Raw genomic sequence first — 15,596 nt, forward strand, 5'->3', positions numbered from 1 at the left:
AACTAAAAAAACATCGCGATTTATCTTGATACAATGAAGTTTTAAGTTAGTTGAACATTTCTCAAAAGCATGATTTCACGCGAGGTTCGAAACTACGCGCACGATCGAGTTCCCGAACTCAATACTCACATAGGAGATATAAAAGATGATATTACATGAAATCGACTATAAGACTATCGTAGATAAGAAAGTAAGCTCAGGTGTACAAATAATATTTGCAAGCTCTTTTATACATATATCATAAAATCAGAGCGGCACTGGAATGCCTCAACATCAGACAAATTCAAATTTGAAAAGAATGCTGGAAATATATGAGTACCATTGCATTATTTAAGACCACTTCAAGTCTACATGCCTGTATCGTCTCAGCTTGATATCAATACCAGTGCAGTTCAGCCAAATTTTCGCAACCCTCACCCAAAGTGTCTATTGAGGAAACCAGAGCCATTCTAAAGATGATAAACCAAAGATCAATACGTCCTGTACGAAGCCAATAGCCCAAGCGTGCCGGTACATAATTTTCGTTTCCGCCATGGGACACAGGCAAACCGTTACACGGGAGGTTATCATAAATCTGCAGGCACATATCCGATGATATCACGACGTTCTTAACGGTTCATGTTCTGGTTCTTCACCGTCAATGGAAACCGTCTTCCTCCGTTGATGATCATGTCATGATTGGGCTTTTCCAAGCAAATGTCTTCGAAGTATTTTGTAGGGTCGCCAATGGGCTCTGTAACTCGTCGACTGGCGGTGCATTGTTCGCACACTACCCAGACAATTCTAGGCGTCGCTGGCTCTGACATCGCAGTATCACGGGACGAGTTTCGATTCTTTTGTATCAATGAGATTTCGGAGGCAAAGGACATTGTTCGTATCGGGGGAAGTTCAGGCTTTGTGCTGGTCGTTGTAGACTTGCTCGAAATGGTCTCGATATACGACCAGCGTTTGCTGGGCCGATGATCAACTAGCTCCTCCTTCACTTGTCTTTCCCTTTTTATGACACTACGAAGTGTACATCCTTGCCGTCCAATGCGTATAAAAGGAGCTACGATAAGTGACAAGCTAGCAAAAGCAGCAGTAGTGATAAAGGTTTTCGTGTATGGCATCATCACTTCGTCGGTCTTGCCATTGAAAGAGGACCAAACCGCAGTGGTAACACTTAGTCCCATCGGAAGACCAAGTCGCATTGTTGTTTGTAGCAAAGATGCACCGATGGAATGGTGTTCCACCGGCAATGACGAGAGTGTATAAAGCTGGGAACGTGTTAGCTGTTGAATTGAGAGATAAGTTTGACTTTGAAACTCACAGATCCGACGTTCATTGTCCAATCCATGCCGATAGTACTAAACAAAAGCGACGGAAATATCAGAGCGGCATAGTTGCTATCTGTTCGCAAGAACACAAGTAAGACGTTGCTGCAAACAGAACAGGAAGCAGCAGCAACAAGCAATATCGTTCCCGAAATGCGGTGCATTATAAGCCCCACAAGAGGGCTGAAGCAGAGACCCATCAAGGCTTGTGGCAAAAGTCGAACAGCCACATCGAAGGGATTCAGGTTCTGTACTTTCTGCAGAAACATGGTGATCCAGAAAATTGTCGGGTAATACGCCATGGCTGAAGTCAAAGCTGATAAGTTGACCTGAGAAGATGAGGTCAGTCCCCGTGTTGCTTTTCTCTAGGATATAGCTTACCAAAATGACATTCAGATTTTCCCATACAGCTGGAGGAATCATTGGTGTCTTTGTTGAGCTTTCCCACATGACAAAGGTACCCAGGAACAGGAGGCCGAAAATGAGAAGGCATATCACCGTCGGAGTCTTCCATGGTTGTGGACCTTCTGGGCCAATAGTCAAGGCAACTGTGAACAACAAGACACCACTGACCAAAAAAAACAACCCAGTCCAGTCGAATCTTTGAAGGGCCAGAGCAAAGGTCGGTGCGCTTTTGGAAACGAGAACGAAAGAACTCGGCAGATCGAACTGTTGTGCCTCCTGTATCTTCTCATGCGACCGAGACTCAGAGACATTGGGAATGATCCACCAGCTGAGGATTGTAATCAATGCATACAAAATACCCAAGAAGATGAACGTCGCCTTCCAATTGAAGGCAGAGGCTACACCGCCGGTACCTAGGCCGCCAACTATTGTCGCAAGAGGGTTACCCATGAGGAAAGAGGAAAAGACAATGTTTTTGCGACGAGATGGCTCAGGATAAACTAAGCTCAACATTCCGACAGCGGTCGGGATCGTAGCAGCACAGGCAAGGCCAGCCAGGCCAGTCATTATGTCAACCACGATACCAGTGTTGGAGAAAGAAGTAAATGCCACAATAAGGGAGAAGGCTGTAAGGCTCAGGATGAGAAGATACTTGCGGGTCAAGACAGGACAAGCATCTGCCAGGTGACCGAAAGGGACGAGAAATGCGCCAGTCATGAGCCTGTTTACACTTGTCAGCAGAACCTCGATTCTATCAGGCCTATTGCTGGCTCACCCAGAAGTGCCGTTGATCCAAGCTGTTTCAGCAGGGCTCATGTTGAGGCTTACGTTGATATCGGCAGCGATCACAATCATAGAGCGTTGTAAGAAAACTGACGATGCGGCAGCGAACGCAATAATGGCGATGAAGAGACATTCGTGGACTACATTGCTGAGCACTTCCGGGCGACTGCCTGGCGGCAAAAAGAGTGGTGTAGGTTTTGTATTTTCGTCTAAGCAGACATCGTCCAGGTCTTCACGGAATGTCTCCGTTGATGAGTTCCAACGATCGTGGTTCTCGTGTGCCATTCTAGCTATGGTGCGAGCTTTTGTTTCTTATCCAAAGACGCCGCCAAAAAAAAAACAGTATCAAAAAGCCAAGAGTCAAGCGATTGGAAAGTTGGTCATCATGTTCGTCCAAGGTGTTCGATGGGGGTCAAAGAATCGGTTATGAAGCCGCGCAAGGCTCTATGACGAGGTAAGTTGCGTCGTCTCGCCATTGCCGGGAATCTAGGATCTGCTGAGGCAGGAGCGACTATTAATCTCGAGTCTGTCTGGCACGACAACTGCACCTGCTCACTGAACCATGAAATATGTCATGCATGATGAGCGCAACCTCAAATGACTTGCTCGTTGGTGTTGTATTCTTTTATACAATAACTTTTATACAGTAAATATACAATTATTTGGTGACATCCTCTAGTAATACATCACCCTTCCTTCTAAGCGCAACGAAGAACGCCTCTCTCGATTCCTTAAGCAATCAATTGTTAGCAACACCAGTTACTTCAGAAAGACCACGTAACTTACATTTCTCGACGACTCGGGCTTTTCTCTATGCACCCTGCCGAACATTTTCTTGAGTTTCAACTCCATCTCCTTGTCTTCGGATCCTTGATAGAATTTACACACAAAGTGTCCACCTGTTCTCAACGTGTCGCTAGCGAATTGTAGCGCGGCAAGGCACAAGTCCTACGCGGAGAGGCGAAGTGAGCTAGAGATGACAAAATCGGGTGTATCGTCATTTGACTCACCATACTACCGGCATGATCTCGAAAGCTCATTCCGCTCGTGTTCATCATCCTACGATACGGGTTACTCAATGTGTTACTGGAAAAGCCGGAGGTTTGAACCCAAGGTGCTGACATGTCGCTTAATACCACCTATGTTGAGGACATTGTCAGTACATTTGATTGCATTTGCTTCCAGATTGACTTCAACTTACATCCACCAATCGCCCTGAATCCTCCAACGGCTCGTCGTGATCCACCGTTTCAGCTCTTTCGGTATCGATATAGCTCGGCTTCCCCAGCATAAGTGCCTCAAAGTCCTCGGCCGTTAACGGTGGCGCATCCATTTCATCCTCGCTCTTGGCCTTGCGGGAGGGCTTCTTCGGCGCATACTCCTGGAGATACCCCTTAACCAGATTCTGCACGGCCGGGTTCAGAAAGTTTCCCTGGATTGTCGAGACGCCCTTGGGCGGCTGCGCGGGGATCAGGTCGATGCCCACGATCTTGCCGTTAGGCTTGGTGCGCTCCAGGGCAACCTGGGACCAGGACCCGGGCGCGTAACCGAGGTCGATCACCGTCTGTCCTTTTCTGAAGAATTTGTATTTCGCGTCCATCTGTCGCGGTTTTGAGCTCTCGTCCCAGATATCTGCCGCATGCGATCACTTGATGAGACGTACCTCGAGTAACTTGAAAGCAGCCCGGCTCTTCAAGCCCTGGACCTTCGCCTCGCGTGCGAAAAAGTCGTTGCCCTGTCTCTGCTTCCACCGAGAATTTGACGACGAATACCGCACAGTGTTGGCACACAACATCATGACAGGGGCTGCATAGTTGCTGCATCGTGCTAAGCCGCAGGCCGCAGAAGCAGTCCGCCTCAGGGAGCCTCCATTGAGAGGCGCTCCTAACTTGACCAGACCTTTCATCAAACTTGATAGTCCGGGGAAACGTAATTCACACGCTTTCCCACATTTGTTGGAAAGGAAGGCAATCTTGGACTTTTCGCGCTGGACTGCAAGCTTTGATAGGTGCCAGCTCGACGCGGTCCTAGCTCTATGCAAATAGTGGGGTTTTGTAGATACACGAGTAGAGGTCTCCTTTTCACGACAAAGACAATAGCCACATCCGAGGCAGGGCAGATGCGATCTGCAATAATTCAAGCAAGTAAATCATCTAACAAGTGACATCAGAGAATTCTGTTTTATTCATACAGAACTTATGCGACCATTACTCCAATAACCAGTACTTTAATGATGCCCTATATCCGAGCAAAACGCCGATTAATGCAAAAGTCCGTAATACACAACGCCATATGCCAAATCCGCTACATAGGAAAAGGCACGACTATGCCAGGAAACTGGCGCCAACGCCCCTTCTATCCCGTTTCAGAGGTGAGAAACTAGCGGCTGCAAAAGCGTTCTTCACACCGCCAGCAATCGGCGCGCGCTTCCTTGCACCATTCATAGGTGCTCTGCTTGCTGCCTCGACAACAGTAGGTGCTACTGCCTCCTCGTCTTCGTCGAAGAGCGTCTTGGTAGATCCGAGAACCTTACGCTTCTTCTTCTTGACCTCTTCCGTTTTCGATGTGTTGGCAGATGATGTGCTCGTGTCCTGCGGTAGAGTATTAAACTTCACGGCCTGGGCCTTATCTGTTGGCTCCGGCACGTTTTCTTGGCTCTCCTCGACCACATTTTCCAGTGTTGAAGCGACCTTTGGCACCTTCCTCATGGCAGTCTTGGGGAGTTGTTGGGCATTCTTCTTGGCAGATGGAGCATCGCCAAGTATTTTCTTGGGGCGACCACGGGCCTTGGGTTGCGGCTTCGACGGCTCCTCGTTCTGCTGCTCGGCTGCAGCTGAGGTAGGCTCCGACGAGGAATCGCGTGTTTCGGTCTCGGCCTGGGCTGGTGGTGCTGTTGTGACAGCCTCAGCTGGGCTAGTCCTATGCTGTTGTGGTATATAACTTGTGTCGGCGATCTCATCCTCTTCATCCGCGTCATCGTCGGCCGCAAGCCCCTTGGCACGGTTCAGGAAAGGCGTGATCGAGAAAGTGGACTTCTCACCAAGTATTGAGTGCTCGACGGCCTTCTTCTTGATGACCGTCTTCCGCGGTTTGTCGTCTGCGTTTGGTGTTGCGATGGTGATGCCACTGAAATCGCCCTTACTGATGTCGTCGACCTTGCGCTTCTTAAACGCCTGTCTTCCGAGCTTCATCTCAATCTCCTCAGAGATTGAAGGCTTGCTCTTCTGCGCCTTCTTCAGATCTGCCTGGCACTGTTTGAGCTGGTCCTGGAGCTCCCTGAACTTGGCCTTTAGTTTCTCGAACTTTTTCTCAAATGCATCGCTGCGATGATCAGCCTCTTCTACCGAGGACTGTGCTTGGTTGCGGATCTTTGCGACCTCTTTTTGTGAGGCGGCGAGCTTGGCTTCACAATCTTGGAGTCTGGTGCGAAGCTCGTCTGCCTCGTCGGAGCTGCCCTTCTGCTGTGTCTTTTGTGTCTTTTGTGCCTGGCGCCTTTCAGCGCTGAGCTCTTCGCCAAGCTGTTCGTTCTCCTCTTGCGACTCGCGCAATTGTTTCTGGGCGTCCTGGTATTTCTTGCGCAAATCAGATTCCAATTCGCGTGTGCTATCCTGATCCTGCAGGGCTAGTTGATGTGTGCGCTTCTCCTGGGCTAGCTGGTCCTCCAGTCTCTCACGCTGAGCCTTCTCGGCGTTCAGTTCTTTCTCTGTCTCTCGCAGCTTCTGTCGGAGGTCGTCTTCAGTTCTGTCGGTACTCTCGCGTTTCTGCATGGCCCTCTTGGTAGCCTTCTTCTCGTTGGCCAATTCGACCTCCAAAGTGTTGACCTGTCGCTCCAGTGCGAGTTTCTCGGCGAGGGTGGCTGACTGGTGGGTGAGCTGAGACCTGAGATGTTCCAGTTCTGGCTTGAGGACGGCAAGCTCGCGACCTAGAGCCAGCTTTTCCGCCAGGATATTGGTAGAGCTCTGGTTGGCGTTGTTCATGAGTTGTAGTTCGCTCTGGAAGGAAAGGCAAGTCAGTTAGTTGGCTTGTCCCATGGTCGCAAACGGGGGGCATCTAGTACCTTGAGGCTGGAGAACTCGCGCTCCTGCTTGCGCAGCTGCTTCTCCTGGGAACGAACGACTTCAATCTTGGCCTCGAGCTGTGCGCCAAGATTGTCGCATTGGGAGGCTAACCTCGCGTTCTCATCATTGCTCTGAGTGATCTGATCGCGCAATGTGGTGTTCTCATCGCGTAATGTAAGGATGCGGAGTTTGAGGCGTCGCACATCCTCGTCCTTGACCAGGAGGTCGGTTCTGCTTGCGCCTTGTTGATGCTTCATCTCGAGTTTGTGCAACTGCTCAGTGCGCTGGAGAAACGGGGTGTTAGCAACCAACAGCATCCAAGAGCTCGGGGAACAACGGTCCAAGTAGCATACGTTTCCTACGGCTTCCATGTCGACCTTCTCTTCGCGCGGGCCGGCGGGCTTTCTAGGCCTGCTCATGGGGGCGACGCGTTGATGCACGACCATTGTGTGAGAGTGATGAAGGAATAGAGGTTGGCGGTTTTGCAAGGTCTCGTCAAATGACTGTGGTGTGGACAGGTCAAAACATGCTCATCAAGTAATTAGACAAGGGATATAACTGAATGGACAAGGTTATAGCAGATGACGCCGGGATGGGTCCCAAGGGATGTGAGACATGGAAAGAACCTACGTCGGTGTTTGGTGGGCTGGAACGGGGGCTTTGGGGGTAAAGTAAACAGAGTGCCAGAAGGGGGTTAGTGTCGGAATTAGCAGCGGTCCGACGTGGATCCAGAGCTACTAAGGTTAGTACTGTAGGTGTTGAAAGGCCGCCCTGCCCCCCTGTAGAGCACTCCGCCAGAAGCCACTATGTAGCGCCAGTTTTCTGAGTGGGTGACGAGTCACGTCACGAAGCTCCAAGCCACAACAGGCCAGCCGGAGGTCAGTTACGGTTAGTCTTCCCCCCCAATCCCGATTAAGGCCACCTTTTGTACTTGGAACGCTTTGGATAGTTAGAGCTAATCTGTCTATCTACCACCTGTCTCAATATTACCAGCACAGCGTAGCTACCTTCGAGATCAGGACGTCGTCTTTGAATTGACCTCAGCGTCCTTCTCGTGTGTGTACACCTTGCACGCAACTGACTCACCAATTGCCCGCAGACGGCCACGTTCTTTTCCCTCCTCTTCAATTCGTCGTCATCCTCACCATGCGCTGGCTGCCCGTCTTCCTCTCTCTGGCTCTGCCCTTTGGCTCGTTCGCTGCCAAGAAATCAGCATCCGCTGTCGACCGCTTCGATGACTTCCACGCAAAGACCCTCTCTTCCTACGCCCCTGCGAAGCTAGATGACAGGGCCTACAAGAAGCTGACCTCGGCGCCTCGAGACTTCACTGCCGCAGTCCTCCTGACTGCCATGGACAACCGCTTCGGCTGCCAACTATGTCGCGAGTTCCAGCCCGAGTGGGACCTCCTTGCTAAGAGTTGGATCAAGGGCGACAAGAAGGGAGATTCGCGTCTTGTCTTTGGCACATTGGACTTTGCCGACGGAAGGGACACTTTTGTTTCTCTCGGCCTTCAGACTGCTCCCGTGCTGCTGCTCTTCCAGCCCACCACCGGCCCTCACGCTGTTGCCGCTGCCGAGCCTCTACGCTATGATTTCACCAACGGGTAAGCCACGAACACTTCAGGACACATATACATCCACATCCACATCTACCTGTAGATATATCGACATCTCTCACGAGTCTTGACTAACATATTTATCCCAGTCCCCAGGTTGCCGAGCAGGTCCACAGCTGGGTCGCCCGCCACATGGCCGACAGACCCCAACCCCCGGTCAAGCGTCCCGTCAACTATGTCTTCTGGCTCGTCACCATTGTCACTGTGCTTGGAGTTGCAGGAGTTGGATTCAAGGCCTGGCCCTACATCCTCCCCGTTCTCCAGAACCGAAACGTATGGGCTACCATCACTATCATCATGATCCTCGCCTGTACTGGAGGACACATGTTCAACCAGATTCGCAAGGTTCCTTACGTCTCAGGAGATGGTAAAGGTGGGATCAACTACGTTACTGGAGGCTTCCAAAACCAGCTGGGTATTGAGACTCAGATCGTGGGCTTCATCTGTAAGTTCCGCCCAGCACATTTGCACCTACACCAATCGCTGGAGTCACACTAACTGAACTAGACGGTGCGCTTTCTTTCATGGTTATTGCCCTTATCTTGAGAGCACCAAGACAAACCGACTCAAAGTACCAGCAAGCCTTCGTTATCGTAATGAGTGGAGGCATCTTCCTTCTCTACGGTCTGCTCCTCTCCATTTTCCGCATCAAGAATGGTGGATATCCCTTCGCCCTTCCTCCCTTCGCGTAAATGGCGTTCTACAAGCGACGTTGAGGTAAGACTACCACCAGTTGCAGTTCCACCAAAAAGCTTGTTTGGAAAAGCACGAGAAACTGCCAGCCAGAACATGGCTACGTGCACAAAGCTATGCCTGTATATAGTGTACCATATATCTTCCGCCAAATGCAATGGCACGTGCGCAAGATAGAACAGAATGTGAAAGATGCCTAAAAGAACCTCGAGACATTTTACTGCATGTTGATGACAACGCCACATGCACCACCCACAAGCTTTGTGGCATCAATGGCAACTTGCTAGTGCTTCAAGGTCCCGACCACTCGAGGGGCACAGTATTTTGCGTGCCCCAGGCGTCTTATGCTGTTCATTACCCCATTAATACGTGGTAGATTAAGCATATATTATGAGGCAAATTGTCTGCTTGCACCGTCGACTCGGGGACTTTGGTCCAAGACGATTTCCGCGACCAATCTCTGTAGCACGATTTTCCATATGGGTTGCACATGACCAAATTCCGGCCACTTTACAAGTGCTTGGCATATTGCTGTTCTCGATCCTATGCCGAGATTTAGTCTCCCTTTTCGGCACTGTCAGCTTTAGCCGGCCCCCCTGATTCGCTGATTGCTCGTTCCTTGCGGCTAAATCCACAGGTCGAGGTTGCTTCCATGTCCCGCAGCATTTCGTTCACATTCATAACTTTATTCTGACGTTCGTGGGCGGTTATTGGTAGTGCTCCACACCAATGTGCCTTGCAGTCAAGGCCTGGTCACATATGCCGAAGAAACAACAATGCCAACAAAGGTTTGGGTTGCCGTTTGGAAGGAAGGGGAACAAAGGACAAGTCTCACTGCAACGTTAACCGTTCTTAGGGTACGTGTTAGGTCTACAGAGCAATGCGGAGCAACAAGCTCACAATAGTCCATCCACAAAGGCAGGTCGATCAACCACATATTGACCCTTAGGTTGCCACCCTTGGACCAAAAGGCATCTTGAGTTTGTCTAGCATCACGATCCGATTGGTTTCAACAAGTGGCACTCCAACAAGATATGCATGATCAAGGTATATGACCAGATCACTTTGCCCCAGCGTGATGTTCCGCCCGTGCCTGTTCAGTAGGCCCGATCTCGTAAACATACAGACGACGACCGCTAGCTGTCCACAAGGAGCATGGCATTGGACTGTCAGAGTGGCGTGGTCGTAGTTTCGTTACCATGAACCCCCGCAATGGTATACTATGTGTCTATCTGAGAATTTACCCCGGCATAATTCGGAATCACAGCGCCGAGCCACGCTCCGCAGTCAACGGGCCTGTATTCCTAATTACCGCTTCCAGCAAATCTTGTGGTCGGAGAATGATCGATTATGGCTAGAATGGCAATGGTGGCCTATACAGCCAATGCTACTAGGCTCAGGTATAAGAAGAGTAATGGCCGACAATTTTAAAACCTCCTCCTACTGGCACCTCACCCGCAAAAAACAACCTCAGTCTTGACCTCAACCTTATCGAAGATGAAGGTCACTGCTGCTGTCGCGGCTCTCGCCGCCGGTGCCATCGCCGCGCCAAGCGGTGATGCGCCTACCCCTGCCAAGAAGGTCGTCGCGCGTGCTTCTGCTTGTGCCTCTGCCGTAACCCTGGACGCTAGCACCAACGTCTGGAAGAAGTACAAGCTTCACGCCAACACCTTTTACCGTGACGAGGTCAACAAGGCTCTCGACGCCATAACCGACTCGTCCCTGAAGGCCTCGGCCGCCAAGGTTGCCGATGTTGGTAGCTTCTTGTGGATGTAAGTCATGATCCAGGCGGGAAGCAACAACTTGAGCTGTAGACTAGGGCAGAATGCTGACCATTCCTCGCAGTGACACAATTGCCAACATTGCCAAGGTAGAGCCTGCCATTGCAGATACTCCATGTGAAGATATCCTCGGTCTCGTCATCTACGACCTTCCCGGTCGTGACTGCGCCGCCAAGGCCTCCAACGGTGAGCTGAAGTACAGCGAGATCAGCCGTTACAAGTCCGAATACATCGATCGTATGTCCTCTCCTCTCCTCCTACTTTGCTAGCTGTTCGCGCTTCCTCCTATCGGGACGTTACACTTACACGATAACTCATAGCCGTGGTCAAGATCCTCAAGGCCCACCCCAACACGGCCTTCGCCCTGCTGATTGAGCCCGACTCTCTCCCTAACCTCGTCACCAACGCTGATCTGACGACCTGCCAACAAAGCAAGTCGGCCTACGAGGAGGGAGTCGCTTACGCGCTCAAGAGCCTCAACCTTCCCAACGTCGTCATGTACATCGACGCTGGCCACGGCGGCTGGCTCGGCTGGGACGCCAACCTCAAGCCCGGCGCCCAGGAGCTCGCCAAGGTCTACAAGAACGCAGGGAACCCCAAGCAGGTCCGCGGATTCGCCACCAACATCGCCGGCTGGAATGCGTGGGACCAGAGCCCCGGCGAGTTTGCCAACGCGGCCGACGCCAAGTACAACAGCTGCCAAAACGAGAAGACATACGTCTCCAAGTTCAGCGCCGAGCTCAAGACCGCCGGCATGCCCAACTACGCCATCGTCGACACAGGCCGCAACGCCGTCACCGGCCTGCGCAAGGAGTGGGGTGACTGGTGCAACGTCAACGGCGCCGGTTTTGGTGTCCGCCCCACCAGTGATACTGGTGACTCCCAGACCGACGCCTTCGTCTGGGGCAAGCCCGGTGGTGAGAGCGACGGTACCTCGGACACCGGTGCCACCCGCTACGACAGCTTCTGTGGCAAGGACGATGCCTACAAGCCTGCTCCTGAGGCTGGCACTTGGAACCAGGCTTACTTTGAGATGCTGCTCAAGAACGCCAAGCCCACTTTCTAAGGGCCGCATCTGAGAGGGTGACTTGGAGGTATGACCAAGGTTTATGCAACCCGGCGCAATACGGGCGAGTTAACATGGTGCATTCTATTTACTCGTAGTAAAAGACGTTTGACTCTAGCGAAAAATACATGTCATTCATTTTCATCTGATAATAATTGCATCATGGAGGCACATCCGACTGTTAATAAGTCGTCTAAATTGATGTACTGCTCGAGGCAATGTTACATAATCAACCAAGGAGCACGTTTTCCCCGCTTCAAGAAAGTAGACAACCTGACCCTGAATATGGTGGCCACGAGAACCTGAGTATGTGTCCCCGGCCAGCTCGCGGATATCTGTGCTCGTCTTAGGTAGAGCAGCAAAGGCCGCAATCAGATCAAACGATTCCCGTGATACGCTTCCGTTTTCGGCTTCGCAAATCAGAGAGTATCTAGCCCTTTGAACTGATCACCTAAGACCGGGATCTTGGTGTGGCCTTGTATCTCAGTGTGACCCTGTATCTCTCGACGAGGAAGTTTTGCTAAGGGCTATAGACTGGCCAAGGCGCTGAGTGGGGCAAATTGACTATGTATCATAGCTGCCGTCTCGTATAGCCGGGTTCACCTTGGCCAGATGAAGCATCACGTGGGCAATGACTTGGTTGCTCACCGCGCATGCCTCAACATAATATCGCGTTTGCCAACGCGCCAAACTTTGCAGAGTAGAATCTCGAGCAAGTCCTCTCTCGCCTTGCGCCCTCTTCTAAAATAACGCAGAGGATTCGACATGAAAGAGCAATCACTGGTCCACAGACTTCACGATCTAACTTATCCTCGCGTGAATCTCAATGATCACGCCCTAGACGACAACTTACCCTCCTCCAAATCTCAGCCCGAGAGTGAGTGCCTCCGCCTACCACCCAGAACGAATGTGGGTGTCCTCGATGCTCTCCCTCCCGAGCTGCTACAGAAAATTCTATCCCAACCTGACTTGCGCACTCTCACGGATTTTCGACGGATCAACAGACGCGTCATAGAGTTGGTGAACTCCCTGCCCCAATAGAAAGCTATCAACACACATGCATTCAATGCACTGCGCAGCATTCTAAGCATCAAAACCGGCAGGTGGATTACCTGTAGAACTCTATACGAGAAACTGTGTACGCCAGGATGCGAACAGTGTGGCGATTTCGGCAGTTACCTCTATCTTCTCACCTGCAAACGGGTTTGCTTCCTCTGTTTTTCGCAGGACAGGCTATATCTGCCACTGTCACCCAGACGTGCGAGCTGGAAGGTTGGACTGGATAGCCAGATCATCAACACACTGCCCCGCATGAGAGTCATACGTGGCACCTACTCACCAAACGTGAAGAGGGTGTGTGCTCCATCTGTCCTGGTCGACTAGGAATTCGCTCTTCATGCCGGCATTTCACTTCACGGATCGTTAAGCGCCATGCACAAATACGTGGCGGACATGGAGACCCAGAAGCTTCAGGCACACAATGCAAGGGTGGCAGCAGTGCAGCAATCCGGATCCATCACACGCCGCATGCGACAGCCTCGAACATCAGATCCCTTCGATGGACAATCAGGAAATCCATTTCGATTTGTGGCGATCGTTCAGGTACCGTGGTTGAACAGATCATTGCAAGAGGTGATATGGGCCTTCCACTGCGTTGGGTGTGAGTAGTCCTGCCGGCGGCCTCTTCATTACAGACGGAAATTCACTGCTGCATCGTTCGATGACCATCTAAAACAATTCGGTAATATCCAAAACTGGAAACATCATTTGTGCTGAATACGAAAAAAAAATAATAATAAAAAAATCAGAAGCAATCACTCAGAGCACGAGGCTGCATGAAGCTGGTCAACGACCTCAAAATGACTGTTAAATACTACCTGCCCAGGACAACCTCGCTCTTTCCGTTCCTCATCCTCATCGTCTCCTTCCATCTCAGGCCTCGCCACAATCCAAAACTGTTTAGCGGTGCATCACGTCCTTCCCTTCCTTCACCACATGCTTCGAACACAAGTGTAACGAGTCACCGAGTCGATTTTGAGTAACCGGGGTACACTTGACATTCGTACCTAGTCTCTCTACTGTGTCTTCAGAATTACCCGCTCATCATCCTCCACCATGTTCCTGTCTCCGTGCCCCTCTTCGAACTCCTCACCATTGCCGTTGGCCCATACCTCCTGCCGAAATTCGTTAGCAAAACGTCTGTTGCGTCCTTTCTTGAGAGGGGGAAACTCAACCCAGCTCTCCGATAACTCTCATGTCTTCTTGCCCCGCAGGACATTGACACACGCTAACCAGTGCTAGCTTGTTGATCTGTTACCGAAAACGTCTACAATGATGGTGGGAATGAGGATGCCGTTGGGATTATCCTGGTCTGTAGGATCTGGGATGTCGAAGAAGATTCTGGTCTCGGGTTTTATGTTGCAGTAGCGAAGCTTGGAGGAAAGAGGGCGGCTTAGGATGTCAAGGTCGTCTAGGTAAAGTTCAGTCTCTATGATATTGCAGAGTATAGCCCGAACCTTGAGCGTGAGGTCGTTGTGAGACAGAGCATAGCCTGAGTGGGTGGGCGAGTGGTATTATGACTAGGTAGAGTAGACTAGCGGGGTTTGAAGACGTGAATACTCATTTGCATCTGCAAGGCTTATAACTAGAATATGAAGTTATGTTATAATTAGGTAGAGTTGACCAGTAAAATTCGAGGTCGTGGATATTGTTTGCGTTGATCAAGATTGGGTGTTAACCAAGTACGATCTGTGGTCGTTCGTGCTTATACAAAGGGATCATCTTGGAAGGTACAAAAAGAAACACAGTGAGGGTATCAAAATGTCAAACATGGTTATCTATTAACGGATGTTAGCTCACCGAATTGAGAAATGCAAATCTTGGCGCAGTACTTGCAGTAATAATCGTGGAGACTAATCCCATTGTCACTCACCCAGGTACGAGAATAAAAACGAGAGAAAATAAAAAGATTTATGACACTGAAAACGTCGAGTACATATATATATACTATTAATCAAGTGTGCTGATACTACAAGCACAGCTTGCTGCCTTGTCCTGTTTCCGGTTGCAACCGCAGTGGCATACACGTTTTCACAAGATGTGGCATTGTAGCAATAGACAATCATCATTAATACATAAAAATGCTTCTGCGCAACCCCAGTTATTCTATAGATATAGTAGTTTAGTCTTTAGCTTACTTATTCTACCAAGATTGTTTGTGATTTAATTGGCGCTGGCTTGAGGCAAGGATGTATACTTGAAGTTGTCGATCACCAACAAACACTATCACTACAAATATTACCAGGACATAGCAACAACCGGTATAAGTACCCATAATATATGAACATCAATCAGGGCATTATTACAAGATGAGTGTGCAGACATTCGCCAAATCGGTTGGCCCGCCGAATTAATGATGCCAGCTAAGATTGGGTGGGTACCGGAGCGGAAAAACAAAATTTGGGGTTAGTCTAGTTGCAGGTTGATTGAGTAGGCAAAAAGTGCGTGAATAGACTCTCGACGGACAGTAAAAAGTTAAATCAGGTCCGCCTGGGGATCGAACCCAGAATCTCCTGATGTCGTACTGATTAACCCAAACGAGTAGTTTCGTAGTCAGACGCAATGCCAATTCTGCCAACGGACCTTGTTGACATACCATGCCGTTATTTAGATTTATTAGAATAGCAGCGTTTCCGGCGACAGAGTTTTCAACGCTAGATGCGGCATTTTATTATACTCAGACTATAGTCCTGATAGGTGGAAGGTGGCAAAACAGGTAGCGAGTACGCGATAGTTGATAAAATGGTGGGTGACGAGGTATAAGCTTAGGAACGTGTGGATAACTGAGGTGGTGGAGAAGAGATGATACCCTCGGTGGAATA

General features: G+C 50.2%; 6 protein-coding genes and 1 non-coding gene across 7 annotated transcripts; 3 read left to right on the plus strand and 4 right to left on the minus strand.

Moving 5' to 3' along the window:
• Positions 1-364: 364 nt before the first annotated feature.
• BKA67DRAFT_646892 (major facilitator superfamily domain-containing protein) lies at positions 365-2,786 on the minus strand (the record flags this gene model as incomplete). The annotated part of the gene is made up of 4 exons (XM_046105929.1): positions 365-1,256; positions 1,310-1,642; positions 1,695-2,439; positions 2,494-2,786. The coding sequence occupies 4 exons, from the start codon at positions 2,784-2,786 to the stop codon at positions 609-611; spliced, it is 2,019 nt and encodes a 672-aa protein (XP_045957164.1). The 3' UTR covers positions 365-608.
• A 313-nt stretch (positions 2,787-3,099) lies between these two features.
• Positions 3,100-4,511, minus strand: BKA67DRAFT_567822 (FtsJ-like methyltransferase-domain-containing protein). The gene is made up of 5 exons (XM_046102999.1): positions 4,165-4,511; positions 3,703-4,101; positions 3,512-3,640; positions 3,288-3,449; positions 3,100-3,231 (listed from the first exon to the last, which is right to left on the minus strand). Exons 1-5 carry the CDS (start codon positions 4,405-4,407, stop codon positions 3,160-3,162), a joined length of 1,005 nt encoding a protein of 334 aa, XP_045957165.1. The 5' UTR covers positions 4,408-4,511; the 3' UTR covers positions 3,100-3,159.
• A 119-nt stretch (positions 4,512-4,630) lies between these two features.
• Positions 4,631-7,185, minus strand: BKA67DRAFT_567826 (uncharacterized protein). Its single transcript, XM_046103000.1, has 3 exons — positions 6,913-7,185; positions 6,559-6,843; positions 4,631-6,493 (listed from the first exon to the last, which is right to left on the minus strand). The coding sequence occupies exons 1-3, from the start codon at positions 7,003-7,005 to the stop codon at positions 4,826-4,828; spliced, it is 2,046 nt and encodes a 681-aa protein (XP_045957166.1). The 5' UTR covers positions 7,006-7,185; the 3' UTR covers positions 4,631-4,825.
• A 163-nt stretch (positions 7,186-7,348) lies between these two features.
• Positions 7,349-9,073, plus strand: BKA67DRAFT_567827 (OST3/OST6 family protein). Its single transcript, XM_046103001.1, has 3 exons — positions 7,349-8,163; positions 8,265-8,620; positions 8,683-9,073. The coding sequence occupies exons 1-3, from the start codon at positions 7,706-7,708 to the stop codon at positions 8,865-8,867; spliced, it is 999 nt and encodes a 332-aa protein (XP_045957167.1). The 5' UTR covers positions 7,349-7,705; the 3' UTR covers positions 8,868-9,073.
• Positions 9,074-10,365: 1,292 nt separating this feature from the next.
• On the plus strand, positions 10,366-11,715 carry BKA67DRAFT_519774 (glycoside hydrolase family 6 protein; the record flags this gene model as incomplete). Its single annotated transcript, XM_046098132.1, has 3 exons — positions 10,366-10,640; positions 10,714-10,886; positions 10,970-11,715. The coding sequence occupies 3 exons, from the start codon at positions 10,366-10,368 to the stop codon at positions 11,713-11,715; spliced, it is 1,194 nt and encodes a 397-aa protein (XP_045957168.1).
• A 765-nt stretch (positions 11,716-12,480) lies between these two features.
• BKA67DRAFT_593057 (uncharacterized protein) lies at positions 12,481-13,491 on the plus strand (the record flags this gene model as incomplete). Its single annotated transcript, XM_046104898.1, has 4 exons — positions 12,481-12,731; positions 12,795-13,070; positions 13,143-13,373; positions 13,410-13,491. 4 exons carry the CDS (start codon positions 12,481-12,483, stop codon positions 13,489-13,491), a joined length of 840 nt encoding a protein of 279 aa, XP_045957169.1.
• A 1,765-nt stretch (positions 13,492-15,256) lies between these two features.
• BKA67DRAFT_t111 lies at positions 15,257-15,358 on the minus strand. Its single transcript has one exon. It is a non-coding gene; the product is annotated as a tRNA-Arg (tRNA).
• Between the last annotated feature and the right edge of the window lie 238 nt (positions 15,359-15,596).

The sequence above is a fragment of the Truncatella angustata genome (assembly GCF_020726525.1).
Source record: "Truncatella angustata strain MPI-SDFR-AT-0073 chromosome Unknown BKA67scaffold_5, whole genome shotgun sequence".
In the NCBI taxonomy this organism is placed as follows: domain Eukaryota; kingdom Fungi; phylum Ascomycota; class Sordariomycetes; order Amphisphaeriales; family Sporocadaceae; genus Truncatella; species Truncatella angustata.

Bases quoted from the DNA above. Each gene is read 5' to 3' on its own strand.
- BKA67DRAFT_567822 (XM_046102999.1), bottom strand. From the start codon at position 4,407: ATGAAAGGTCTGGTCAAGTTAGGAGCGCCTCTCAATGGAGGCTCCCTG. The intron at 4,102-4,164 runs GTACGTCTCATC...AAACCGCGACAG, and splicing joins CTGCTTTCAAGTTACTCGAG to ATGGACGCGAAATACAAATT. The intron at 3,232-3,287 runs GTAAGTTACGTG...TGATTGCTTAAG, and splicing joins AGCCCGAGTCGTCGAGAAAT to GAATCGAGAGAGGCGTTCTT.
- BKA67DRAFT_567826 (XM_046103000.1), bottom strand. From the start codon at position 7,005: ATGGTCGTGCATCAACGCGTCGCCCCCATGAGCAGGCCTAGAAAGCCC. The intron at 6,844-6,912 runs GTATGCTACTTG...CCGTTTCTCCAG, and splicing joins ACATGGAAGCCGTAGGAAAC to CGCACTGAGCAGTTGCACAA. The intron at 6,494-6,558 runs GTACTAGATGCC...CTTTCCTTCCAG, and splicing joins GCGAGTTCTCCAGCCTCAAG to AGCGAACTACAACTCATGAA.
- BKA67DRAFT_567827 (XM_046103001.1), top strand. From the start codon at position 7,706: ATGCGCTGGCTGCCCGTCTTCCTCTCTCTGGCTCTGCCCTTTGGCTCG. The intron at 8,164-8,264 runs GTAAGCCACGAA...TATTTATCCCAG, and splicing joins CGCTATGATTTCACCAACGG to TCCCCAGGTTGCCGAGCAGG. The intron at 8,621-8,682 runs GTAAGTTCCGCC...TAACTGAACTAG, and splicing joins TCAGATCGTGGGCTTCATCT to ACGGTGCGCTTTCTTTCATG.